The 27,644-nt window shown below is 51.4% G+C and overlaps 2 protein-coding genes across 4 annotated transcripts in view; both read left to right on the top strand.

The window, feature by feature from the left end:
• RNF43 (ring finger protein 43) overlaps window positions 1-19,332 on the top strand; it is a 59,578-nt gene extending 40,246 nt beyond the window's left edge. The window contains exons 2-10 of one of the 3 annotated variants that reach the window (XM_068530595.1): window positions 3,131-3,253; window positions 4,779-4,880; window positions 9,695-9,769; window positions 9,878-10,009; window positions 10,623-10,727; window positions 12,594-12,755; window positions 13,274-13,376; window positions 14,399-15,754; window positions 17,882-19,332. In XM_068530595.1, coding sequence (XP_068386696.1) covers window positions 3,131-3,253; window positions 4,779-4,880; window positions 9,695-9,769; window positions 9,878-10,009; window positions 10,623-10,727; window positions 12,594-12,755; window positions 13,274-13,376; window positions 14,399-15,754; window positions 17,882-17,925 — 2,202 coding nt within the window. In that variant the 3' untranslated portion in view covers window positions 17,926-19,332. The remainder of the gene's footprint in view (window positions 1-3,130; window positions 3,254-4,778; window positions 4,881-9,694; window positions 9,770-9,877; window positions 10,010-10,622; window positions 10,728-12,593; window positions 12,756-13,273; window positions 13,377-14,398; window positions 15,755-17,881) is intronic. The other 2 variants (XM_068530596.1, XM_068530597.1) reach the window with 2 other exon arrangements.
• A 1,547-nt stretch (window positions 19,333-20,879) lies between these two features.
• Window positions 20,880-27,473, top strand: SUPT4H1 (SPT4 homolog, DSIF elongation factor subunit). The gene is made up of 5 exons (XM_068531184.1): window positions 20,880-20,993; window positions 21,569-21,675; window positions 25,490-25,545; window positions 25,833-25,886; window positions 26,330-27,473. The coding sequence occupies exons 1-5, from the start codon at window positions 20,925-20,927 to the stop codon at window positions 26,395-26,397; spliced, it is 354 nt and encodes a 117-aa protein (XP_068387285.1). The 5' UTR covers window positions 20,880-20,924; the 3' UTR covers window positions 26,398-27,473.
• Window positions 27,474-27,644: the final 171 nt, after the last annotated feature.

Here is a 27,644-nt window from a genome sequence, read left to right as displayed (position 1 = left end):
AGTTGCTCCGCGGCATGTGGGATCTTCCCAGACCAGGGCGCGAACCCGTGTCCCCTGCATTAGCAGGCAGACTCTCAACCACTGCGCCACCAGGGAAGCCCTATTTATTTATTTTTATTTTATCCTACTTCTTTCCATTTCCTCTGATCTTCTGCTCTCAGCTGTGTAATCCTGGGCGTGTTACTTAACTGTTCAGTGCCTCAGTTTCCTCTTTTTTAAAATGGAGACAATTATAGGGTTGTTATGAGGATAAAAAGAGGTAGTACACAAAAGCACTTAGAACGCTCACTGGCCCACCATATTTACTCAATAAATGTACACGCTCATCGTCATCATCAGCATTAGCATGGACAGTGGCGGGTTTGCTGTGTGTTTCATTTGGAGTTGCATAACTCCAGAGGGTGGAGTCAGAGCTGGGTTCTAATCTTGTGTGACCTTAATTTCTCTGAGGCTCAAGCTTCCTCCTCTTCTTTAAGTGGGGATGAGCACACCTACCTCACAGTGAGATAACATCTACAGGCTCTGGCCTGCCAAAGGCATTTACTAATGGTTCATTTCCTCCTCTTCCTTCTTCCACAGTAGTTAGTTCAGGACCACGGAAGTCTGGTGACTCTGCACCACGTTTTTTCCCCTCTATCTCAGCATCCTACCATGTGGCACTGCAGCACAGTACACGTTGGTTCCCCCGCGAAGGCCTGGGGGCAGCGTGGTGGTTAAGTATTTGAAAATCCTTCTCTAAAGACTACTCTTCTCCAAAGTGACTTTCTCCTGTCTCCATTGACCCTCTGGTCAGTGAGAGGCATCTTGGAGTTATCTTGAGAAAGCTGGACCATGGGTAGGGTGTGGGAGCAAGCAAAGCAGTGGACTTCTGTGGCTGCTCCTGAAGGGAGGTCTCACATCTTTTGTTCTGCTGGAGCAGCTGCCTCCTGACTTCTCACCACACCGATCTGTCCTCTGCCGTCACCAGGAGATCCTTCTCAAACACAGATCTGTGGTCCCTGCTTTTGCCGACCTTTCATGCCGGACCTAACTGCCCCGCCCAACCCTCAGCACAGGCCGCTTCCTCTGCCAGGAACGTACCCTCCCCCCTGGTTGTTGGTCCACTGGGTGAACACATACCTATTTAGTCCCCAAGGAAGCACTGAGGTCACTCTGCCCTCCTGCATGGGATTGTTGGGCCCCCTCCTCAGGCCCTCCCCCAGGCCCTTGAATGAACCTGCATCGTAACATCACAATACACAGTGTTTGCACGCTTGTCTTCTGAGTTTCTTTAAGGCAAGGAGCCTGTCTTATTCATTGTTGACTCCTCGTTGCATTGAACAGTGCCTGGCACCAAGAGGGCCTTCAGTGTTGGTAGAGTGAAGAAATGAATGGGCAGATGGACAGACTAATGGAGCTTGTTGAGATGGGGGCTACAGCTTCACAAGAGCCCCCAACCTCATGCCCCAGCCCATTTCTGGGGGTTAGGGGGATATATAACCTTTCTCCCACACTAAACCTCGATCACCACCAGGCTAATAGTCCTTAATTTCTGGGAGCAAGAATGGACATCCCTCCCATCTCATCACCCCCTGCCCAAAGATTTTTATTCACAAGGATACAATTCAAAGTGAGGTAGTGCATATGTATTGAGAACCTACTATGTTCAAGGGACTGCAGTGATACAGTGGGAGGAAATAGCCTGAAAGTGCTTTCAAAAAAGTGACCGTGCTTTTATTTATTTTATTTTATTTTTTTTGTCTGCGTTGGGTCTTCATTTCTGCATGCGCGCTTTCTCTAGTTGCGGCGAGCGGGAGCTACTATTTGTTGTGGTGCGCGGGCTTCTCATTGCGGTGGCTTCTCTTGTTGCGGAGCACGGGCTCTAGAGCGCAGGCTCAGTAGTTGTGGCGCACGGGCTTAGTTGCTCCACGGCATGTGGGATCTTCCCGGACCAGGGCTCGAACCTGTGTCCCCTGCATTGGCAGGCGGATTCTTAACCACTGCACCACCAGGGAAGCCCTGACTGTGCTTTTAAGTCCATCATTGACATTATCATGTTCATAAACATCTTCATAAATTCAAAATTCTCTCTGGTTCCTCTGATGGTTCTTTCTGGAAGTCCTTTAGTCTAACAGCAGTAGCCAGGGAATCGTGGGCAGCTCCCTTGTAGGAAGTTCCCTTTCTTGCCAGAATACACTGGGTTTCCACCATGTGGGAACCCCTGGCCCATAGGATTATCTTTTGTTCTCACAGTACTCTAGGAAAATTAGATTCAAGGGGGTATCAGAATCACCCTGAAGGAGAAGAGCGTGTATAGAAGGGCAGTCTCATCCCTTTGATGAGGGGCCTTCTGGTCCCGTTAGCATGGATAAGGCCCACTTCCCCTTAGTCATTGCTCAGCACCAGCCGGGCTAGAGGCTCAGGGTCTCGGACTGGACCTGCCATACCCTCAGAGCAGGTGGGCTGAGCAGGCCACATCATTCCTGAGGACAGGACGAGCTCCTAGGAATTGTGCTATTCAAGGCTTAACTCTTAGCCAAGCCTCATCCCAAAATAGTCCTTCTCCCTATCAGCACCCTGCTTAATCCCAGGATAAGCAAAGGGGGATGTTGAGAGGAGCAAGATGGCACCAAGTGAGAAGACCCAAGCCACAGGAGAGATGGGAATCTCCATGGCAACAGCTGCCGGGGAGACAGGAGGCTCCAGCAGCACCCAGCACTGCCCTGGGGGAGCAAGGAGGGAAGGCAGGATTCTGAAGGCACTGATATAGGCTCGCAGCCTGGGATTTTTGGAGCAGAATTAGGAGGTGAGAGAGGCTGGCGCCAGGAGAAGAGCCTTTTGCAGCTGACCAGTTTGGAAAAGCAGGGCTTGAGGATTGTTGGAACGGCTTTGCAGCAGGCTCTTCATTTACACACCCCTTGCTCCTGTCTGCCCCCACCGCCATGTGTCCTTGGCCCTGGCACCCCTGAAATGACAGCTGGTGGCTCCTAGCTTACCATGAGGCCATCTGATAAGAAGGCCCCCTCTTTCATGGCACCAGGAGACCTGCCAGGTACCTGTGAGAACAGTGGGGACATGCTTGGCTCTCCCAGCTATGCCTTCTGCCCCCTAGAGCCCCCTAACCTGTCTCTCTCTCTCTCTCTCTCTGCAGTCCCACCCCCTGTACCTGTGCAACGCCAGTGACGACGACAATCTGGAGCCTGGATTCATCAGCATTGTCAAGCTGGAGAGTCCCCAGCGGGCCCCCCGCCCCTGCCTGTCACTGGCCAGCAAGGTAGATTCGCACTTGACACCCGCACACCCTGAACCCCTGTGCGCCCAGCTCTGGGCTGTGAGAGGTCCTGTGCTCCTTGTCTGCTTGTTTCCTGAGAATGATGTGCTCAATTCAGGTTTTTATAACCCATGACTGGTCTGAGAGACATGGAAATTCAGGCCGCTGTCCTCTCCCCACCAGCCATGTGCCAGCAGAACGTTTTGGCTGTCATCTAGGGCATGTGCCCCATCCTAGCTCTTCCCCCATCACCTGGAAATTCCTACACCCCTTCCCCTGCCTAGCATCAGAGCAAAGAGGGGGTCAGCTGGAGGGCTTTTCCATCTTTCAGAAATATTCTCTGAGCGCTATGTAAGAAGAGTGGAAACAGAAGCCATTAAAACACTCTTCCTCCGAGATTGCAAACCGTCAGCCCCGCACTTCCTCGGGGCACCTTTGGCTGGAGCTGGCAGCAGCTGCCACCTTTCCACTGTCATGGGCTTTCTGGTTTGCCATGCTCCCCACTGGCCTGCTACCTCATAGAGCCTGTAAACATTTGCATTCGTGACCCCTGCTTTAACATTAGTTACTATTTTCTTTGTGCTTGTCATGTGCCAGGTGGGACATGAGATAGATACTTCTTATATATATTAATTCTCATTTGCTTTTCACAACAATCAGGAAAACTAGACATTGTTATTCTCTATTTGACATATAAGACAAATGAGGATCAGAAAACTTAAGTAGCTTGTCAGGGTGACAGGGATAGGAAGGGGCGGAGCTGAGATCTGAACCGAGGCTTGTCCACTTCTCAAACCTGAGCTTTTAATCTCTGTGCTGTTACCTCCCACTCTGGCTGGAAAAACTGAACATAGGTGAAAAGAGTCTCGTGGTGAGCCAAGCCAGAGTGTAGTTAGACTGTGGGTAGCATGGTCAGGCAGACTTGGGGGAGGGGGTCCTGCTCCCAGGGGTGGTGGGAGAGGAGGGTGACAGTCCCGCCCTATGCGCCTGCTCCTTGAACTCTGGCCCAGGGGATTTGTGATCCTCCCGAGGGCTGTTTCCTGGGCCATGAGTCTCAAGGAAACAGCCTGGGTTCTTACGTGATCCCCCAGGGGGCAGGGACTCGGGCAGGACTCGGAATGTGGTGCCCACAGATAGGGGAAGATATTCTCCCAGCCTGGTGCTGATGCAGAAGGGGCCCTGGGGAGGTGGGAGATGGGGTCCAGGACACACCTGAGGAGCTGGAGGGTGTGGTGTCTCTGCAGGACGGTAAGTGTCCTACTGGCAGCAGCATTTTGTTAGGCTGAAGCTACCCTACCTCTGACTATTTCATTTCCATTGCTTGACAAAATATGGGCAAATGCCATTCATTTATTCATTTGGTAGATGAGTGCCCAGTGTGAGGTAGGTGAGTGTGAGTTAGAGAGAGGGGAGGGAGACAGACAGATGGAGGAGAACGAGTTCTGAGAGCTCTGCTGTCCCTCTGAAGCAGCGTATGATTTCACATGCGTGTGGGTCCTCGGCAACCCGCCGGGATGTGTCCACATAGGAGGTTTTCTTCTCGCCCCTAGAGGACCACTCTCCTGTAGGAGAAATGAGCCATGTGAACAGACACTGGGTGACAAGGAACATGTGGTCAGTGCTCTTTGAGGTACTTAATTAACCTTGCTGGGCCTTTGTTTCCACTACCATAAAATGGGACTTTTATTTCCTACCCCAGTGATCATTGTGAGGATGAAAATAGTGTACGTCAAGTGCCAAATAGTCCCTGAGCTAAATGAAACACAAAATCAAAAAACCATTAGGAGTTCAGAAGAAGCACCTTGGCTGCTGCCCTGTGACCTTTTTTCTTTCTGAGGTCACTGCCTGAGCTTCCCGTGCCCACCCCCCCACCCCCCGCACCATACTCACCCCGCTTCCCCTCGCCCGTCTTCTCCCCCCATCACTCTGCGGAACTGCTCTGGCCCCAAGCTCTCCCGCGGGTCAGGTCCAAGGCATCCCTCGGATCTCTCATCCTTTGACCTGACCAAGTAGCTCCTACCTGGGATCCCCTGGCCCAAAGGAGGTCTGTGAAGGTAGTAATGTGGATCTTTGGGCTACTTCCAATATTTTAGACTTCCCACAGGCTTAACTAAACTCTTCATTTTTTTTGCTTTTGGTTGAATTCTATCAGTTCAATGTGTTAATACACGTTATCTCATAGGAAAATGAATTGTGCATAATAAATGCAGTTAGTTTGGTAAAACATATTTAAATACAGGGCTTGTGGGAGGCATAAGGGAAAGGTGGGTCTTTGGTGAGGAAATTCGAAAACCACTGACCTCAGTCAGCTCTGCTCTGGCAAATCAATTAGTGTCAGTGGTGCTGTCCCATCCCCGGAACTGGGGCTCTTGAGCCAGGCAGCCCCAGGTCTGGAGCCTGGCTTCTCCACTGCCCCTCAGTGTGACCTGGACATTTGCGCTCAGCTGTCTGAGCCTCTGTTTCCCCATCTGTGAAAGGGGAACAATAACAGGGCTCATATCTTATAGTGGTTATGAGGAGTTGAGGAGACAGTACAGATGCCAAGCGCACAGCAATCACTCAATAAATGACTGCAGCTGTCACTGCTGTCCTTGTCATTGGCATCATCATCCTATGCTTTCATAGTTAACAAGGTTGGCCTTTTTCTGTCACGGTTCTCTCTTTTGATCTCTGACCCTCACTGTAGTTCTTCTGGACTCTCATTCTTGTCAGCATACCACCTTCCTCCCCCTACCCAGTCACCCAGATTGGTTTCTGTTTCTTTATTAGCACCTCCACAGCCATCCTTGTGATTCCCCAGGCCCTTAGCACCTCATGCCTGGACTGGAGCAGTGGCCTTTTGCCTGGTGGAAGGAGCTGGCTCTGGAGGCAAAAAAGTTGGGTACAAGGCCTGCCTCTCTTACCACAGAGAACACTCCCTGCTAACCAGGTACTCGGAAGGCTGAAGTCCTGGGTGGGAATTCTGCCTCCACTGCTTATCAGCTGTGTGACCCCGGGCAAGTTGTTCAGCCTCTCTGAGCCTCTGTCTTTTCCTCAGTTCAAAAGTGGAGCTGATGCCTGTCTTATAGAATTGTTGTGAGGAGTAAATGAAATCATGTACGCAAAGCACATGGCGATAGATGTTATGATAATAACTAATACTCAGGAGTGGCTTAATGACAGATACAAATAAATAAATAAATAAATACATACATACATACATACATACATACATACTTAAGGAACACTTACTATGTTCCAGGCGCATATTACAAGGCTTTACATGGAGTAACTTATATAGTCCTCAGAACAACCCTGTGAAGTAGGTCCTGTTATTATCCCTAGTTTACAGAAAGGAAAACTGTGGCACAGAGCAGTTAAGTGACTTGCCCAAAGTCTCACAGCTAATGGTTGATGGCAGATTTAGTACTCAAACCTAAACAGTCTGGGCAGAGTTGGTCTCAATAACGGTTATATCCCCTCTCCTTCCTCCTCCCCTTGCTTTCAAGCCTAGGTGAATCCCACCTCTTGTATTGAATCTTTCCTAACTGGCTCAGCCCAGCTAGGCTACTAGGAGCAGAAATCCTTCCCTCCTGGCATGCTGCCAGGGTCTCTGGCCATGCTTTTCACACCAGGTTTCATGGAGATGCCTTGGCAGGGGCTGGGGTTGAGGGGAAGCCAAGGGTCCTTCTTACCCCTAATCCCACCCTCAACCTCAGCTCACTTTTATCTGTTTTGTATTGAAGATTTGTGTCAGTCTCTGTGTGTGTGTGTGTGTGTGTGTGTGTGTGCGCGCGCGCGTGTGTGTGTATTGTGGGGGGCACAATGGAGGGAAGGGCTTTCTGCAGTGAAAAAAGGGTTTGGAAACGACTGGTCTATTTCATTCATTTGTACTCTAGAATGTTATCAGCATTATAATCGTACGTATATGCTTTGTCTCCGCAGCTAGATTGAGTTGTTCTGGAGGGCTTGGCCTTCCCTGGCTTGGTGCCCTGAGCACAGTGGGTGCTCAGTCAACCTTTGATGAGGAGGAGATACACAGTGACTGTCACTGTGTCTGGAGAGGAAAATCTAAGGTGCAGGGAAGTGCAGAGTGTAGAAGTGCAGAAGTCCTGGAACGTATTGGCTTCCACTGCTAAAGGCCATGGGCAGGCTGCTCGCTGTTCTTAGAGGGCTGGCTGAATCTTTGCAGCTCCCAAAGAGGTCTCTGGGTTGTCTTTCTAAAGCCCATTCTTCCTGTCTGGAGGGCCTGCCCGTCCTCTCTGTCTTCCAGGTTCTGGTCTGGAAGAAGTGCTTCTCTCTCTCCCTCCCTCCCTCTTGCTTGGGTGCAGGCGGACTGCAGGGCAGCATGGGTAGCCCCTGAGTGGGCTGCCATCTGGCCCCAAATCTTGCCTTTTGAGTCCTAGAACTCTGGACACAGGCACCCACTGTCTGAAAGGCCTGTTTGTTTCCCCTGTTGGCCAACCCTCTCTCTTTGATCACTTTTACAACTTTGTAATTATGGGCTGTAATCGGCTGGGGTGTTTGAACGTCAGGGTAATTACTTTCCGCCGTTCCTACCCCAACCCTTCAAAAAGAGAGGGGTAGGGAAGTAAGAACATCTCCAGAGAAGGAAGTCTCTGCCCTTCCCTCCTGCTCTTCCAGGCTGGGCTGGGTTCAAGGTCTCATTCTGGGGATGAGAAACATGAGGCCCTGGTAGCACTGAGGATCCAGGAGTCTCAGTTCTGTGACTACTGGGGTGACCTCCCCACCCCTTGGTTAAGTCAGGGACTATGAGATTAGCAGAAGGAGTCCTTCTCCTTTTCCCCTAGGGCTGCTCCCATGCCCTGGTTTGGAGGGCTCTGAAGACTGGACAGCTTCTTTTCGCCTGGGGTCGCCTCGGTGGGGGAGACTTCCTGGGATTAAGCAGGCTAGAGGAGGATGAAGGCTGTGACCTCTCCATTTCTTCAGCAGTTCCATTCTCGAGTCCTGTGAATTTCCAGTCAATTAGCCTGGCGAGCCTGGGCCTGGGCTGGGCCTGGGTGCTGGTAGAGGGCCTAGCCCAGCTCCTCAGGGAAGGAGGAAGGGAAGAGGGAAGGTGCCCTCCTGGCCGCAAAGGCCCCACTTGAGGGTCTCCACCACCCTCCTGGGGCTCTCCTGCCTGCAGGCTGCCTGTTCTGAGGGGCCCCCTGCCCCCTGCGGCCGCCTGGGGAGTAGGGATCTGGGAGGGGGAGCAGGAGCCGCTCCCCTGGCCTGCCTGGCAGGAGACCTGCCCCAACAGGCTCTCGCCAGGAAGGGAAGCAGAGATCAAAGCGCTCGGAGTGTAAGCCCCAGCACGGGCTGCTCTTCCTGACTGCACTACTTGCAGAAGGGTTAACTCCTTCAGTGCCTGCAGGAAGGCCCGAAAGGATCAGCAGTCCCCAGGGGCCTGAGGTCCCAGCCCGATGCCTTCGCAAGGTGAGCCTTTGCTCTAGGGAGGAGCGCTGGAGAGCATCGGCGCCCGGGAGAGAGGCGACAGTGAGGCCGGAACAGGGTCTGTCTGTCGGTCCTTTGCCCTTGTGCCTCCACCCCCCCTCAGCTCTTATCTCCCTGGTCTTACCCCACACCCAGAGCCCCTAGATTCCTGCTTTTTGTTCTCTTTCTGGCTCTGCTCTCTGCTTTGCCTGGTTGGCTAGATCCTCTCAGAGCCTTGGCGAGCACGCATGTGCATGTGCTTGTGCACGTGTGCACACTTGCATCCTTGTGGGAACAGCCCTTTGGGTCCCTCCCAACCCGAGTCTCTACTGCCACCCTCAGGGAGGGGGTGAAGGGATAAAGCACCAGACAGGGACTCCAGTAAGTCCTTGAATTGGAGCCAGAGAAAGAGTTGGCAGACTAGAGTGTGGCAGGGAGAGAGAGCCGCGAGATGGGCTGAGCCTGGGGCTGTCATAGACGCCTTGGGTGAGAGCGGCGTCCCAGGCTCCTGGAACTTGGCCTGAGGCGGGGGGCGGGAGGCTCTGCAGGCTCCTCTTGTCAGGAAGGGCTGGCCCCTGGAAAGCCCAGTTCTGTTCTGCCTGAGCTGTCCCCCTCTCTGTACTGGGGACTGGTCACCCCCCCGGGCCCTGGGGGTGCTGGTCGCTCCCTGCTCTCGGTCCTCACACTTCTTAGTGAAGGCGGACTGGGGGCACCCTGACGGCGGGGGCTGTGTCTTATTCGTCCTTAGGCCAGGAGCCTAGTCTACCCCCTGGCACCTACTAAGCCCGGTTAGGGGTTTGTCCCATTACGAAAGGAAGGACTGAAGGTTGTCCTGGAAGGCAGTGGACCTGGGTGAGCCTGGGGCGGGGCAGGGGATCCTAACCCCACTGACCCCTTGCATGTGTTATATGTGGGAGTGTACAGAGGTGTGGTGTGTGCAAGATCCTAGGAAGGGATGTGAGGGGGCGAGGCCAGGGCGTGGATGGGCTGTGTGTCTGACCCCTGCGGGACCTCTGCTGTGTGTCTCTGCAGGCCCGGATGGCGGGGGAGCGGGGAGCCAGCGCCGTCCTCTTTGACATCACGGAGGATCGCACTGCTGCTGAACAGGTACCCGGGACGTGGGGTGTTTGAGGAGGGGGCTGGACGGAGAAAGAGAAATGTGCCGGGGAAGAAGTCAGGACACAGCCACCCTTGTGGGCACTTTCCCTCCTGCAGCTGCAGCAGCCCCTGGGGCTGACGCGGCCAGTGGTGTTGATCTGGGGTAATGATGCCGAGAAGCTGATGGAGTTTGTGTACAAGAACCGAAAGGCCTACGTGAGGATTGAGCTGAAGGAGCCCCCGACGTGGGTAAGCACGCCAGGTCTCCAGCCCCGGCCCCAGCACCTGCTGTCACCCGCACCTTTTCCTGCGGTGTCTCTCACCAAAAGCCCTTAGACTCCTGGAACTAAAGAGACCTTGGAAACCCTCTAGCGCAACTCTGTCCACCAGCTGTGCATCTCTAGGCAAGTTTCTTCCCCTCTCTGAGCTTCCTCTGCAGAATGAACAGATTGGGCCAGCTGAGCTCTAAAGTTGTTTTTCAGCATCGTGGTTTCATGGCACAGAGTAGCAGAGCCAGAATGAAACCCTGGTCCCCAGGCCCCCTGACGCCTGGCTGGTATTTCTCCATCGACTGGGAAGCTCGGCCAGCTGCTCGCTGGGTAGCTTCCGCCTTGTAGAGGGGTCCCTGTCCCCTTTTTCCCTAGCACACGGGTCTTGAGATAGTACCTCTCACAGCAGACATTTGGAGGAGTGCCCGTGGGCAGAGGGACCACCTCAGCCCACCTGCAACCTCATCCCCTCTGCTGGAAGACTCAAGGGGCCCTCCAGTTCTCCGTGTGTCTCCTGGGCTCCTGTGTTTCTCCCGGGTTGGCCCCGCTCCTTCCAGAAGTGTGACCCTTTCCCTCTCTGCTCGCTCCCCCAGCCAGATTATGACGTGTGGATCCTCCTGACGGTGGTGGGCACCATCTTTGTGGTCATCCTGGCCTCCGTGCTGCGCATCCGGTGCCGCCCCCGTCACAGCAGACCGGTGAGCCGGGTGGGCTCCCTGGTGGAGGTGGGCGAGTGCATGTGTGGGGGAAGGTGGGGAGCAGGAAGGGAAAAGTGAGGAAAGAAGGTGCTCTTACGCCTGTGAAACAGTTTACACCTAAATCCCCCGGCAAATGACTTTGTTGATTTCCAGCAGCCTCTCTCCACAAGAGTCCTCATTTGTTAATTCATTCAACAAATAAAGTGAGCTCCTGTTCTGTGCCAGGCACTGTTCCAGGTGTTGGGGATAGTGCAGTGAACAAAAAGACAAAAGATTCCTCCCCTCGAGGAACTTTCATTCTCGTAGAAAGAGACAGACAATAAATAGGTAAAATGAATGAGTAAATAAATAAGTAAAATATACAATAATTTAGATGGTGGCATGTGCCAGGGAGAAAAATAAAATAGAAAAGGGGAGGGAATGGAAAGGGGACAGGGTTAATTTTTAAAAGCAAGGCCAGGGAAGGCCTCATTGAAAGGATGACATTACAGGTAAGACCCTCAATGGGTGAGGGGGTGATCTGTGCAGATACCTGGGGAGAAAGTGATTGAGGCGAGAAAACAGGAAGTGCCAAGGCCTTGAGGCAGAAGTGTGCCCGGTATGTCTGAGGAACAGCAAGACGGTCCTGTGGCTGGAATCCAGTGAGTGAGAGAGCAGAGCAGGAGGTGGGGACAGAGAGTTCATGGGGGCCCAGTGGTATGGGACCGTTAAGGCCGTTGTCAGGATTTATTTTTCGCTCATGGGAGGGTTTTGAGCGGAAGGAGAGCCATGATCTGACCTCACCTGATCTGTGGTGAGAAACCAGCTCAGAGGCTATTACAGGAATCCAGGGGACAGTAGTGGTAGCTTGGATTAGGGAGGTAGCAGTGAAAGTGGTGAGGATTAGTTGGACTCTCCACACACTTTGAAGGCAAAGCTGACAGGTTTCTAATGGACTGATCATGGAGTGCAAGAGAAGGGTCAAGAATGGCAACAAGATTTTTGGTCTGAGCAATTAAAAGAATGGAATTGCCTTTACTGAGGTGGGGAAGACTGCGGGAGGACAGGTGTGTGGTTGGGCGGTTCATGGGATTAGGAGTTCAGCGTGGGGCCTGTCAAGTTTGACATGCCTGTTAGATATCCAAGTTGAGATGTCAAGCAGGCAGTTGGATAAAAAGTTGCTCTCATGGGTCATCGAGGGAAAGAAAATCAATAGGATGAGTGGGGAATGGGATCAATGGTATGAGTGGGGAATGGGATGAATAGTATGAGTGGGGAACGGGATCAGTAGTGTGAGTGGGGAACGGGATCAGTAGTGTGAGTGGGGAAGGGGATCAGTAGTGTGAGTGGGGAAGGGGATCAGTAGTGTGAGTGGGGAAGGGGATCAGTAGTGTGAGTGGGGAAGGGGATCAGTAGTGTGAGTGGGGAAGGGGATCAGTAGTGTGAGTGGGGAAGGGGATCAGTAGTGTGAGTGGGGAACGGGATCAGTGGTGTGAGTGGGGAACGGGATCAGTGGTGTGAGTGGGGAACGGGATCAGTGGTGTGAGTGGGGAACGGGATCAGTGGTGTGAGTGGGGAACGGGATCAGTGGTGTGAGTGGGGAACGGGATCAGTGGTGTGAGTGGGGAATGTGATCAATAGTGTGAGTGGAGGAATGGGATCAATGGTATGAGTGGGGAAGGGGATCAGTCGTATGAGTTGGGGAATGGGATGGGAGGGCTTAGCCTGCTTGGCAGAGCCATGTATGAACTCTGAGGATACAGACGCCTCAGAGTGGTCAAGTGGTCACAGGATCTAATTGAGTGGCTGGGAACCGAGTACAAGCTGGAGTCCAGGGCTGAGGGAAGAGGAGCCCTTGCCCCATTCTGGCCCCACCCCTCTTCCCAGGATCCCCTTCAGCAGCGAACAGCCTGGGCCATCAGCCAGCTGGCCACCAGGAGGTACCAGCCCGGCTGCAGGAGGGCCCGGGCCGAGTGGCCAGACTCAGGTAGCAGCTGCAGTTCAGCCCCTGTGTGCGCCATCTGCCTGGAGGAGTTCTCGGAGGGCCAGGTAAGGCAGGGCCGTGGTTCACCTCCATGACCAGGCTGGGGAGGGAGGCTGGAGCTTGGGGGAGGAAGCACTTAAGGCTGGTGTGAGTGCTCGAGCTGCATCTATGTCTTGTGTATCCTGCACAGACAGCCCTGAGGTTGGGTTATTTTCCTGGCTTTCCAGGGAAAGAGAACTACTGTTTGTTGAGTGTGTACCACGTGCCAGGCTCTGCAGTGGGTGCTCTAGAGGCATCGTCTCGTTTTAGCCTCGTGACAGTGAGAGGTGGGGGTAGATTAGTTTTTTAGCCTCATTTTACAGCAGAAAACTGTCTGTTAAGAAACTTGCCCAAGGTCATGCAGCTAAGTGGCAAAAGCCAGGTCTACTTGATATCAAAGCCCATACCGTTTCTGTCCTACTGTGAGGTCTTTGAAAGCAGATGGCGGCAGTAAGGAGAGGCCAGAGGGAGTCGGGGATGCCCTGCTTCCTGGCCACGGCTGTAGCTACAGACAGCTCTGGTTCAGACCCCTTGTTTTCTCCAGGAGCTACGGGTCATTTCCTGCCTCCATGAGTTCCATCGTACCTGTGTGGACCCCTGGCTGCATCAGCATCGCACTTGCCCCCTCTGCATGTTCAACATCGTAGGTAGGAGGTGGGCCAAGGACTCCCCTGTGTGCAGGCAGATGGGTCTACAAGGGGCTTCCCTCTGGGCAAGTGTTTTGCCTTGAAGCTGAGGAGAAGGCAGGACTGCCTCAGTTGTTCTTTAAGCTGTGCACTGCTCGAAGGGGCCTCATCTGAGGGGGCGGCCATTCCATTGCAGGCATCTTTATGATGTATTTTCATGACAACTTTGTTGATTTTAAATCTGACTGATTTGTTTGTTTGTTTATCTATTTATTTATTTTTGGCTGCGTTGGGTCTTTGTTGCTGCGCGCGGGCTTTTCTCTACTTGCGGTGAGCGGGAGCTACTCTTCGTTGCGCTGCGCGGGCTTCTCGTTGCAGTGCGTGGGCTTCTCACTGCGGTGGCTTCTCTTGTTGCGGAGCACAGGCTCTAGGTGCACGGGCTTCAGTAGTTGCGGCGCGAGCTCAGTAGTTGTGGCTCGCGGGCTCTAGAGCTCAGGCTCAGTAGTTGTGGTGCACGGGCTTAGTTGCTCCGTGGCATGTGGGATCTTCCCAGACCAGGGCTCAAACCCGTGTCCCCTGCATTGTCAGGCGGATTCTTAACCACTGTGCCACCTGGGAAGTCCAAGATTTGTATATTTATTATTTCACTTTTCTGGCAATAAAGTATCCTGTTTGAACAAAACCAGGATATTATGACAATCTTCTAAAAGATGAAAGTGAAGTATCTTGAGGAAAGAGAGCCTTTTTCTAATTCACCCAAAGGTGCAGTGTGGGCTAGCAGTGGCCCTGGGTGAAAGTCCCCAAAGGGCTGCTGGGAGGAGCAGGGCTTGCCATGCACAGTGGGACTCCCAAGGAGACAACTGGCTGGAGGGAGCAAGGGCATCCCAGGGCCCAGGCAGGGTAGGAGCATCCTTGGTCGTCCAAACTCTGATGGAGCTTGCGGGCGATGCAGGCTCAATAAGTAGGCTACAGCCTCTCTTTTCTGAATGTACCTCCTTCCGTTTGTGGAGTCGAACACCTGTGCTCTTGGTTCTCTCTTCCAGAGGGAGACTCGCTTTCTCAGTCCCTGGGACCGTCTAGATCTTACCAAGAACCAGGCCGAAGACTTCACCTCATTCGCCAGCATCCCGGCCATGCCCACTACCACCTGCCTGCTGCCTACCTGTCGGGCCCTTCCCGGAGTGCAGCGGCTCGGCCCACACGGCCTGGTCCCTTCCTACCATCCCAGGAGCCAGGCGTGGGCCCTCGGCACCACCGCCTCCCCAGAAGCGCACATCCCCGGGCTCCAGGCGAGCCACAGCGCCTGGCAGTGGCCCAGAGCCCCTCTGCGCAGGGCTGGGGGCTGAGCCACCTGCGGTGCACTTTGCAGCACCCTGCCACCTGCCCCATGCCCCCACGCCGGGCCAGGCCTCACGACAGCAGCGGGTCTGGAGAAAGCTACTGCACAGAACACAGCGGCTACCTGGCAGACGGGCCAGCCAGTGACTCCAGTTCAGGGCCCTGTCACGGCTCTTCGAGTGACTCAGTGGTCAACTGCACGGACATCAGCCTGCAGGGCATCCACGGCAGCAGTTCTACCTTCCGCAGCTCCCTGAGCAGTGACTTTGACCCCCTGGTGTACTGCAGCCCTGAAGGGGAGCGCCGGGGGGAGGAGGCTCAGCCTAGCATGGCCTCTCGGCCTCGTTCTTTGGACTCAGTGGTGCCCACAGGGGAAACCCAGGTTTCCAGCCATGTCCACTACCACCGCCACCGGCACCACCACTACAAAAAGCGTTTCCAGTGGCACGGCAGGAAGTCTGGCCCAGAAACTGGAGTCCCGCAGTCCAGGCCTGCCATTCCTCGGACACAACTCCAGCCAGAGCTGCCTTCACCCGATCCGCAAGCAGCCAGACCCAACCCAGCAGCCCCGTCAGGACAGCTCCCCAACCCACAACGGCCCAGGGCCCTCACCGAGCCAGCCCCTGGGCCAGCTGACGCCTCCAGCCCCAGCCCTGGTCCCAGCAGCCTCTTCCACTTGCAGAAGTCCAGCCTCTCTGTCCGACACACACAGAGGAAACGGCGGGGGAGTCCCTCAGAGCCCTCCCCAGCCTCTCGACCCCAGGACTTGACTGCACACCGAGTGTGCCAGATTCTTCCCCATTATGGCCCCAGCCTGGCATATCCTTGGTCCCCAGAGGCCCACCCATTGATCTTTGGACCTCCGGGCCTGGACAGGAGGCTGCTACCAGAAACCTCAGGCCCTACTTACCCAAGTTCACAGCCGGTGTGGTTGTGTCTGACTACACGCCAGCCCCCAGGACCATACCCATCTGGGGAGGGGCCTTCCGAATGGAGTTCTGGCACCCCAGAGGGTAGGCCATGCCCTTACCCACACTGCCAGGTGCTGCCAGCCCAGCCTGGTGAGTTTTCAGGGGAAATGGGTCTGGTGGGGACAGGAGACTAGAGCTGGATATGGCAGAACGGGTGAAGTCATCCAAAGGGTTGATGGAAGCTGAGAAGGGTCCAACAGGGGTGACATTCAAAATAGTGGACAAGTGGCATAGCGTGGGATGCTGGCCCTGCCAGGTGTTGATCCTTTAGTTGCCAGGTCCTAGGGAGGTCTCAGGTGAGGTACCAGTGTGGCTGAGACACCAGAAAGTACTTGGGGTGGCTTGGGGCAGCAGCTCAATCGTGAGCGTTTCAATATTTTAAAAATTGGTACAGCTGAGCATATAGCTCAGTATTAGCTGTAAATACAAAGAAGGCCAAGAACTGTTCCTTGCTCTTGAGGAGAGCATGGACAAATAGTTACCGAAAACCATAATCCCAGGCCACATGAGATCTTATAGGAGAAATAACTACAGATAACCATAATTCTGGGCTATATGAGAAAAGCTATGTGAATGATGCAAAAAGTTGTTCCCTTCTATGCATCTTTGTTAGTAAGACTGACTTCATTTTCTTGGGGGCTCAGTGCATCCCTATTACTGTATTGCAGCCAATGGTGATAATGTAAATCCTTGACTTTAACTGGGTGTTTATTTGCTCAAATCCTCCTCTTCCTCTTCCGGATCCCCCAACCCCTACTCTTCCCCATCTTTTCCCATTGGGTGGATGACACAGCTCTTTGCCTACAGCCATCACTAGGAGGACCCCTCTCTCTTCAAAGGTCCTGAAATATAAGACTTCGGGGTCTGGGAATCCTACAGGCAGGACCTGAGAGCTGCTATCATCCATCCATTCATTTCTTCCTTCCATTTTTCTTTCTGCGTTGTATGCTTGCTGTGTGCTAGGTTCCAGGCTCTGAGGACATGGAACTTGTCAACCAGGAGACCCAGGTCTGTGGAGAGATAGGCATGCAAGCTGTTATAGTATAGAAAACAATTGCTTCCATAGGGCCATGTAATGCAGATCTGGCCACGTGTTTTATGGTTCCTTTTGAATCCTGTCATGTGTATACTTTCATTGCTGCCGGTGCCAGACTGCTACCTCCCCTCTCTCTCTCAAACTCGTAACTGGTTTCAGTGCCTCCCTTTCCCCTGCTCTTCAGATCTAATCCACGCCAGGTTCTGTTAACCATGTCTCCGCTAGCTTTACCATATTCTCCTCCAGTACTGATGGCCCCTGTCCATGTCTTAGGTGCAGCCTACAGATCGGGGCGGAAGCCTCCTGGCTCCTCCCTTCCCTCTCACAGGGCCTGAAGGCTGCGCACTGCACGTCAGGGTCGTGTCCTGCAGGGCCACGCAGCACCGTGATCCTGCTCACCTACCCTCCATTCTGCTGCCGGCGTCATCCTCCTCAAACAAACTCTCTAGACATCTTCAAATGTTCTGTTTTGTTCAGAGTAAAGAAAAATCCAACCTGGTTTGGCCTTCAAGGCCCTAGTACCAGCTAGCCCCCATCTTCCTTCCCAACCTTATTTTCCATTCTTCACCTTCCCTTCCCCTGCTCCAAGCTTTAGCCAAACTAGGTAAACACTTCCTGCAGTTTCTGCAGCCCAGAAGGTTCTGCTGCCTTCCTGTTCCCATAAATCTAATTCTTCCCTATTCCTGCAGGACCAGCTCATTTATCTCCACTTTCAGGAAGCCCTTCTTGATGCTCCACTTGGACATGATCTTTCTCCTTCCGTGATTCATCTCTTATGACCCCAGGCCTGCCCCCAGTGGCATAATTGCCACTTACGTGCACACCTTTTCTCCTACAAGGTTGTCAGGTCCCTGCTTAGTCTTTTTGGTCTTCTGTTTGGCACATGGTAGCAGGCCAGATCCACAAGTGCTTAATAAATATTTACTGGGCGAATGAATGAATAGTAAGTATTGGTAATACACTGGTTGCTATCTATGTATCTCTTTCTCTAGATTCGTTTTTCTCTCCCCTGTGTCCCAACGGGGGCCCCTCTCAGCTTTCGGTCTGATCACCCTTCTGGACCCATTCCCTGCTCCTGCCTCCCTGTAGTTCCCTCCCAGCCATACTCTCTTGCCGGTGGAACAAGCAGAAGACTGGCCTGACCCTCAGTGACCTCTTTCCTCCTCTCTCTCTAAATGCAGGCTCAGAAGAGGAGCTCGAGGAGCTGTGTGAACAGGCCGTGTGAGGTGTTCAGGCCAAGCTCCAACCAAGAGTGCTCGCCAGACGACTCAGGGCCCTACCTGGCACAGAGTCCTGCTCCGGAGAAAAGAAAGGACCTCAGAAAACACCCCTCTTCTTTGCCATACTTCCTGGAGCCACTGGCAGAGGGGTGGTGATGGTGGGCGGCAGGAGGTGCTGTCTCCTGCTCCCAGCTCCAGACCTTGTCTGCAGAACCATCTGCAGTGCAGCAAGCCTGTGTCCAGCCAGGCAACCAGCTACCACTTGTGCGGGTTGGCTCCCCTGCAGGCTGGGACTTTTTGAGAGCAGGAAGCTAGGTACGGGTAGATAGGTGTTATAAAGGTGGTGCTCCTTCCCCAGCCCCAGCAGGTCTCCTCTCTCTCATTCCAAGCCTCATGTTCATACCAGCAAACGGGTCCAGCTGAATGCATGACCCTTCTCACCTCCTTCCTTGGGAGAGTCCTGCACACCGGCTTTGGCTCCTCCTTGGTAAGGCTGCTGCATCAGCGGCAACCCTGGTTTTTATCATTTTCCTTCTTTTCGAAAAGCTCAGGAGCATAGGTGAGCCCTGAGCCCTAAAAAGGGGGGGCTTTGCAGCTTCACCAGGCAGGGCCTCCCCTGGTGCATAAGGGAGGATGTTTTTCCCTCCTTGTCCGTACTTGTCAGATCCACTATATTAAGTCAGAGGGGAAGCCAGGGTGTGCAGTTCTGTCCCTGAGGTGGTACAGCACCTTGAAGAAACTGGGTCGAAGCCTCTGATCGTCAAACTCCCTTGTCACTCCAGCAGCCTCAGTTCCTCTGGGGGTCGGGGTGAGGGTAGTGGGAAGGGAATAGCTCTTCCTTGGGGACCGCCTATCTCAAAGTCCCAAAGTAGGCGGAAAGAAGAGGATTTCTGCTGGACTTTACTTAGGAAGAGGAAGGAAGGAATGAAGGTAGAAAAGGCAAAATTACAGCTGAACAAGGAAGTTTTCTCTGGGTGTTTTCTCTCAGACCAGGGATAGGGAACGGGAGAACAAAGGAGAGGTAATATGGGGCCCTTGGGATTAGATGGCCCAGAGGCCCGGCTTCCCAGTATAAGCCATGCAGGCCAGAGACACACAGGAAGGAGTGGAGTTGGAGCAGGAAGCCTGGCCTGGGCAGCTGGTATCGAGTGGGCAAGGGCTGAGGGGCCTCCTCAGGGTGACATGCACCCCAGGGCAGTTGGACCATTGCTGGCCCCTCAGGCATTATCCCATTTGGAATGTGAATGTGGGAGCAAAGTGGGCACAGGACCCCACCTGGGAATCTTCTTCCCTCAAAGTCAGTGGGGAACTAGCACCTAGGCACCCACGTGGGTATTTATATCTAAACAGACAGAAAGACGCTTGAATCAGGCACTATGTTGAGAAATGTATTTATTTGCTAATATATTTATCCATAAATTCGATCTGGTCTCGTCGTTTTCTTCTGTCATGACTGTCACTCAGGTAACAACTTTGTGTTCTACGTGGGCAAAGATAAATTATTCCTGATATCAGAGGCTAGGCTCTGATTTATGAAAGGACAGAGTACAGTGGTGGGCTTGGCTTGTAAGCCCCTAAAAGCGTGGTTTAGTGAGATCAGGGAAAGAGAAAGCATGACTGGATCCTCATTGTGGTTCAGGGCGTTATCTGTACTATTATTGTACTGTTTACTTCACACTCTATAATGCTTCAGTGACTTTCTTTGTGACCCTGGGCAAATACTCAGATATATTTGAGTATACTCAAATACCCTGGTGCCTTTTTCCACCCATGAAATGGGCCCACTTCACGGAGTTGTTAGAGAGCTCCCGTGAGACAACAGAGTGAACTGTGTTCCAAGGTAGAAAGTATGCAGTGATAGAGAACATGCTAACCCCAGTCACAGAGCCCATCTGAGCACGACATGGCACGGGCACCAGCAGCAGACCGGTCTTGAAGAAGCTCAGTTTCAATTTAGGAGGCCTGCTTGGGAAGAGAGAGCAGCAGGGCCTGGAACTATTTATATCCCAAAGCTCCAATTCAGATAAACACAAATGACTGTCCTCTGCCTACACACGGGGCTATTGTGAGGATCAACAGACCTGGTGCTACTGTAGGTATGAAGAATTCCACAGGGCCTGGAGAGGCCTTTGCTCTCCTCCTCACAAAGCACATTTTCCCTTTCTGCTTCTCCAGGAAAGGTATGTTAGAGGTGGTCGTTGTCTGGTGCCCAGTTCTGAACCAGAGAGAAAGGCATTTAGCATCCCATAGGGTGAAATTTAAAAAAAAACAAAAAACGACACAATCTCCTACAGATGATCTGAAGTAAAGGAACTGTATCTAAATGCTAAAAGCTGCACAAAGCGTAAATTATCAGCTGGAACGTGGAAACATACATAAAGAGCTTTTAGAAATAATTAAATATGCATTTTTCTGGCCCTCCGCTCACCGGCCAGCGTTCCTGTGGACGCAAATGGAAACCCAATCACGCTCCCTCCCTGTTAAGGAGGGGGGCGGCCCCTGGATTTCTTTTCGTCTCTGCAAAGATAATCCACAGGGAGACAGTGGACTCGCTGGCCCTGCGCTTTTAAGACGGGAAGACAAAAAAGAATCTCCGCTGTCTTCCAGGATCCTCCAGGGGACCGGCGGCCCGGTGCCAGCGGCCTAGATCAAACGGTCCGCGCGCCGTGATTCCGCCCGGGTCGCGGCGCGCTCCCGCGCAGGCGCCAACCGCGCCGCACCTCCCCCACGGGCCCCGCCCACAAGCCCAACGGCCGCCCGGCCTCGCCCTCGCGCCGGCCCAGGTGGCGGGGGCGCGCGCCGGCCCAGGTGACTCCCGGCCGGCCCCGCCTCCTGGCGGGAGAAACCATCTCCTAAGGCGGGGGGAGAGGCGGGGCCGGCGGCCTCCCGCGCCGGAAGAGGAAGTCTGGGACACCGGAAGTGCGGGCATTCTGGGTAATTTGCTATTTACTTCCTGCGAGAGAAGGTTGTGGCTCCTTCATTCGCTGTTCTTCCGTGGGAGAAGATGGCCTTGGAGACGGTGCCGAAAGACCTGCGGCATCTGCGGGCTTGTTTGCTGTGTTCGCTGGTCAAGGTGTCTGTGGGGGACCTGGTTGTACGGGCGATGGGGGACCAAGCTGGGGGAAGGTTGGGTGGAACAGGGCTACGGGAACAGTGAAGAGAGAAGTCAGGTCCAGGACACAGGGGGTGGCAGGGGAACGTGGGAAGCAGCAGGAGGCCATCGTTTAAGTCGGTAGGAACGCAGGCAAGTCTTGCAGCCGTGGGCATGGGCGTTCTCACATGCCTTTGCAACTTCAGCTCTGAGCACAGGCCTGACCCTTTACAGACGTTCAGTGAACTTCTGTTGGAGCCGAAGGACATTAGGAATTGGAGGAGGGTGGGGATCTGCAGCTGAGGGAGTAGTCGGAGAAGGTACCTGACCCCAAGGAGATTTAGGGAAAGGAATAGGTAAAACGCAATTGGGAACAAGAGAAGAAGGATTGTGAGAGTGGAACTTAGGAAAGGGGCTGTAGGAATGGTGGGTGGGGGACCTGATGAGACAGAACCAACATAGGGAGTCTTGTACTTGACCAGGTAAAAGTATGGAGAAAGCTGTTTTTTCTTTTCGCCTTGTTCATGCTCACCTCTCTCCTTTTTTCCCCCTCCCAGACTATAGACCAGTTTGAATATGATGGCTGTGACAATTGTGATGCATACCTTCAGATGAAGGGTAACCGAGAGATGGTATATGACTGCACCAGCTCTTCCTTTGATGGGTATGCCCTTTAGATTGCTGCATTCATTCTTTTACATTACCCGCATCCCACCAAGTAAATGTGGACAGACTTTTGAGACCCTAATCCTAGTTGGTCTCAAAGTTATTTTGAGACACACTAGTCCTATGCTGTCCAGTACAGTAGCCACTAGCCATGTGTGGCATTGAGTACCTGAAATGTGGCTAGTCCAAATTGAGATATGCTTACCTGTAATATGTACACTGGATTTCAAAGACTCAGCACAAGGAACAAGAATGTAAAATGTCTTGACTTTTTTTGTTTTAATCACATGCCAGAATAATAACACTTTGAATATGTTGGGTTAAATGAAATATATTATTGAAGTTAATTTCACCTTTTGTCTTTACTCCTTTAACATGGCTACAGAAAATTTTAAAAATGACTTGCATGGCTTTCATTATATTTCCACTGGACAGGTCTTCACTAGACTATTAGCTCATTGCTGATAGGGACTGTTTATGTCATGCACCATGACCTGGCATAGGGCCTGGAAGGTGGTGGATACTTAATACACATTTGTTGAATGTATGAAGATCCTTTTTGAAAAATGAAGGGTAAATTTTGGCCCCAAAGCTGATGCTTTTAGATATCTCTAAGAGGCCCTAAGAGAAAAGTTTTCCCTTGGTGAGATTGCCCAGTGGGGGGAAGGGGAATGAGAGAAGTGTAAGTGGCTAGGTCTCAATTTTCCTTCCCCAAGGGAGGAGCTAGAGGGCAGTATTCTTTGGGGGTTAAGTTTCTTTTGGTTTCTAGGCCAATTAAGGGTCTACATGCAAACTGGGCCCAAACCAGTGCTTGCTAAAGTTCCTTCAAGGTGGACCAACTTCATTCCTCCTTTGTTTGCCTTTAGGGAAGAGTAAAGGATTGAGCAAAACAGATGTTGTCATGGAACCTTTACTTCGTACATATGTACACATGCGTGTGCACACTCAGATACTCCAGTTCTTTCATTCGTTAGCACTGTTACCATCCAGTGCTAACAAATGAATGGACTCCCATCTGTGGCTGCTGTGAGAGACGGCAAGAGTTACACAATGAGATACTTACAAGTAAGAGAGACACTGTGTAAAGTTTCATATGTTAGGGTTTTGGTTTTTTTTTGTTTAAAATCTGGTAAAATATACATAAAATTTTTTTGCCATTTTTAAGTGTAGAATTCATTCAACGGCATTAAATATATTCATATTTTTGTGCAACTATTACCACCATCTATCTCCAGAACTTTTTTTTTTTTTTTTTTTGCCACACGGCATGTGGGATCTTAGTTCCCCCACTAGGGATCAAACTTGCGCCCCCTGCATTGGAAGGGTGGAATGTTAACCACTGGACCGCCAGGGAAGTCCCTCTGGAACTTTTTTCATCTTCTCATTTCCTCCTCCCCGCAGCCCCTGGCAACCACCATTTTACTTTCCCTGTGAATTTGATTAGTCTAGGTACTTCCTGTAAGTGGAATCGTACAATATTTGTCCTTTTGTGATTGGCTCATTTCACGTAGCATAATGTCTTAAAGGTTTATCCATATTGTAGCATGTGTTAGAATTTCCTTTTTAAGCTTAATAATATCCCATTTTATGTATATACCAAATTTTATTTATCTGTGCATCTATTGATGGACACGTGGATTGCTTCTACCTTTTGGCCGTTAGGAATAATGCTACCATGAACGTGGCTTTACAAATACCTGTTCAGGTCCCTGCTTTCACGTCTTTGGGGTATATATCCAGAAGTGGAATTGCTGGATTATTCTATGTTTAACATTTTGAGGAACTGCGATACTGTTTTCTATAGCAGCAGCATTTTACATTCCCACCAGCAGGGTACAAGGGTTCCAGTTGCGCCACATCCTTGTCAGCACTTGTTACTTTCTTTTTTGTTTTGTTTTTGATAATAGCTGCCCTGTTGGGTGTGAAGTGGTATCTTATTATGGTTTTGATTTGCATTTCCTTAATGATTAATGATGTTGAGCATTTTTTCATGTGCTTATTGGCCATTTATATATCTTCTTTGGAAAAAAGTCTCTTCAAATATAATTCAGTTATAAAAACTTGGAAATAACTACAGCTTCTAAGCAAGAAGTGTCTGAGGACTCCATCTTTGGGCCACGGTTCTGGGTTTTACATTAAGTGACAACTCTGATATTGTTAGTGTCTTACTAAAGGATTGTCAGAGAGTTCTGAAGCATGCTATGTTCAGTTAAAAAACAAAAGGTTATGACCATTTATCAGAGTCTGGGCATAATAGCTGCACGTGTCCAGGTTAAGCTGTCATTGTCTTCGAGTTCCTTAAGAGTTGAGTTGATGATGAGAACTGAGCAAGTGGAGTTTTTTGCCCATTTTTGAATGAGGTTTTTGGTTTTTTGTTGTTGAGCTGTAGGAGTTATTTATGTATTCTGGTGCATATTAGGATTTGAAGAGTGAGTATATCAAAGGCTAAAGGAGATCAGAGGAGGGCTTGATGAACTCAGCCAGAAGTGGAGGAGATAGCATATGAGTCAGGCTCTTAATTAAGGAAAGAAGTACAGGATTTTTGAGGAGGTTGAGATGAGAGAAAGGTAGAAAAAGCATTCTAAACAAAGGGACTGACCTGAGCAAAGGCATGGGGTGGGAAAACCAGGGTATGTTTGGAGAACGGTGGGAATTCTGTTTAGGTTAAATCATAAGGTTGGATAACAGACACTGTAAGGCTGGAAGGGTAGATTGTGAAGGACAGAGGAGAATATACTTTTGGTGAGGAGAACAGCCTGCATACGTGCCTACCCCAGGTTGGTCTGCCGGGCCAGGGCAAGTATTACCCTACCTGCCACCCCTGGAGGTGGGGTCAGTTCCACTCAAAGCATATGGCTGAGAATGTAGGATTTGGATGGGGAGGGAGGCTTCCCAAATAAGAATCCAGGATTGCTACCAAGAGAAGGGGGAATGGATACTGAGGAGGCAGTCAACAAACACCAGTGCCTAGTACAGATCTGTCACAGGAGGCAATCAGTAAGTATTTGATCGAATGGGGGAATGACAAAAGTGACCTCTGTAGCTTCTTTTTTTTTTAATTGGGGTATAGTGACCTCTAGCTTCTGAAAGCACCTGAAGCTTACCTGTCATGCTCAGTAGCAGGCTCTGGCCCTTGCGTAGCCTCTGTTGCCTGTGCTCTGGGATTAGAGCTACCCTGAGAAGAATGATTAGGATAATAAAGGAGAGCTAATGTTTACTTAGCACCTACTCTGTGCTAGGGTTTTTCATGTATTAGCTCAACCTTCTAGTTTCACCTTATTGATGAAATTCTGAGGGAGGTCTCCATATGTGTGTCAGGCTGTACAGCTCATTAAAGGCAGAGCTTGCTTAAGTCTAACTTGTTTCTAGTAAGAGGACCCATTGTTTTGACTCACCCTCCCCTTTGCACTAGGCTCCAGCGCTCAGTGGTTGTGTTGGTTGTAATCAGTAATGCTATCTACCTCAAAAGCTGTCCCATTTCCCAGGGAATCGGTAGGCGAAGGATGCTTTTGAGCATGGCGAGATAGTCTTTGGGGGATGATGACTGACCTGTGAGTGGTGGGCCAGGGACATAAGTGCAAAGGACCTTTGTCAGTACTAGCTCTGAGTCAGTCCCTTCCCAGCACTAGAAGTTAGTTTCCCCAGCTTTCTGGTAGAAACTCAATACTTGGCTTTTTCCTAGGTTTCCTCTCCCAGAACTGTTGTGCTGGCTGGGAACAGAGTAAAGCAGGGGAGGGGGCAGTTCCCTTGGTCTCTCTGTTCTCTAGTAGAGGCAACTCAGGCTGACTCTCTTGTTTCTTTCCCCTTTATAGAATCATTGCGATGATGAGTCCAGAGGACAGCTGGGTCTCCAAGTGGCAGCGAGTCAGTAAGTGTCTCCCTTTCTCTTTATCTTGGCCTGGTTGTGTTGTCAGGGCCAGGGTGCGGGTGGGGGAGTCTTCAATCAGTGGGTAGGTGGCCCCAGAGTGAGAACGATGGGGTTGGAGGAAAGCCAAGGATAGTGTCCTGTGTCCTGTCATTTAACACTTAGAGCCAAAAGAAGTGATTGCTCTTCTCTGGGAGTTGGCGGCATTTCTTTCCTTTTTAGCTTAAGCTTCCATTTGGTCTTTAGTTGTAACTCACTCTTAAACTGCAGTCTCTTTTCTTCTCTTTCAGGTAACTTTAAGCCAGGTGTGTATGCAGTGTCAGTCACTGGTCGCCTGCCCCAAGGTAATAATAATCATAGTAATGGCCAGTGTTCATTTACTGCGCCAAGCTCTATGGAAGTTTCTTATGTGAATTAATGCCAGTCCTCACAACTCTATGAGGGAAAGCAAATCTCAGAGAGGCTAAATAACTTGTCCAAGGTCACCCAGCTAGTAAGTAACGAGCCAGAATTTGGGGACCCAGGCATCCTGGCTCTAGAACCCTTGCTTTTGATGACTACAATGTGTCTCTCTTTTTCTTCTCATTCTTAACCAAGTCATTGCCAAGCACTTGCCTGGATCTTCAAGGGTGACAAGTCAACCACGCAGTTCGGTTGATGAGCAGTCCAGGAACTCCAGTTTGCTTAGAGCACGCCACCCCTTCCCCTCACCAAGTGGTACCCGAGGGACCTTTCTTATCTTCTGGAGTCTTCTTCCCTCACAGAGCTGTTTCTTTTCATGCTGCAGGAATTGTGCGGGAGCTGAAGAGTCGAGGAGTGGCCTACAAATCCAGAGACACAGCCATAAAGACCTAGCAAGATGCACGGCCGCCAGCGTCTTTGCTCCTCGTCTCTGCCTCTGCTTATTTTTTGTTGTGAAACTAAATGGGCAGAACTTCAAATATGTGCCGCCCTCCGATTCTGAGATTCAGCAGACTGTTGAGAGAGCAGCACAGTGTGTCCCTGGGCCATTTTACCTTCTCTGGACTGCTGTGGGGTGGGAGTGGTTTGGGTTGGTGGATTAGCGGAGACTGAATTCATGGGGAGTAGGATGCTGGCCTTGCTACCCACAGCCCGGGGCTGCGCCCTTGTGCATGGGCAGGACTCTTGGTCAGATGCCAGCAAACATGAACCCCTAGGAATGCTCTGAAGCCCGTAACAGATGCCTTGCCTCCCTCTTCCTTTGTCTTAACTGGGCACAGTAAGAACTCGTTGCCCAGTAAGCATCGTCCCAGAGCAGCAGAGGCCCTTCTGCTCCTCTTTATCTGTCTCTGAGCTTCCAGGATTGTAGCCTTTCTAGTGAGCTTCCCTGGGTCTCAGCGGTCTGCTGTCCTGAGTCTAGGCAACCCCGTCAGCCTGGTAGTCCTGGTGTCTGGTGGTTGCAGCCTGCTGCCCTCTAGACCTGGCGCAGCAGGTGTCCCTTGAAGAAATCCTGAGGCTTCTTCGTATTACTTGCCCTTGACCATGTTTAAAACCTTTTTTTTCCTTCTTTGTTTTCTTCTTTTTTCTATTCTTCCTATACCTTAGGCCCACCAGTGACGCCCATGACCCGCCCCTCCCCTACTTTCCTGCGTTTCCCTAACTGGAGACCCTCAGGTTGCTGCTGGGTCTTGGTCTGGCTAGTTCGTGCCTCTCCTTTTCTCTCTGGCCTAGTAAGAGGGCCTTGAGTGATGTCACGGTATTGGCCAAGGTGAGTTATTTGTTTTGGAATTAAATATTTACCATAAATTCTCATTTACTTAAATTTCCACAGAAATTCCTGTTAAGTGTCCCCATTTTTATTTCCCTAAGTTTCTTGTTCCCCGTCTGCAAAACGAAAGTGATTACATCCTGTTTACCTCAGGATTTTTGTGATTATAAAAATAAAGCAATGTGAAAATTCTGTAACTTAAGTTTTATAAAAGGTAAAACTCATTTGCCCTCCTTTATCAGTCATTCTTCAGTATATGCAGCAGGTATACATACAATCCGCCAAAACAGTGGGGGAAGTGCCTGGAACGGCGCGCAGGCGGAGCTCTGACTCGGGCAGGGGCGCCTGCGCTGGGGCTTTTGGCGTCTTAGCC

Source organism: Eschrichtius robustus, chromosome 20, assembly GCF_028021215.1.
Source record: "Eschrichtius robustus isolate mEscRob2 chromosome 20, mEscRob2.pri, whole genome shotgun sequence".
Lineage (NCBI taxonomy): Eukaryota > Metazoa > Chordata > Mammalia > Artiodactyla > Eschrichtiidae > Eschrichtius > Eschrichtius robustus.
This window is presented reverse-complemented; position numbering and strand designations above follow the sequence as displayed.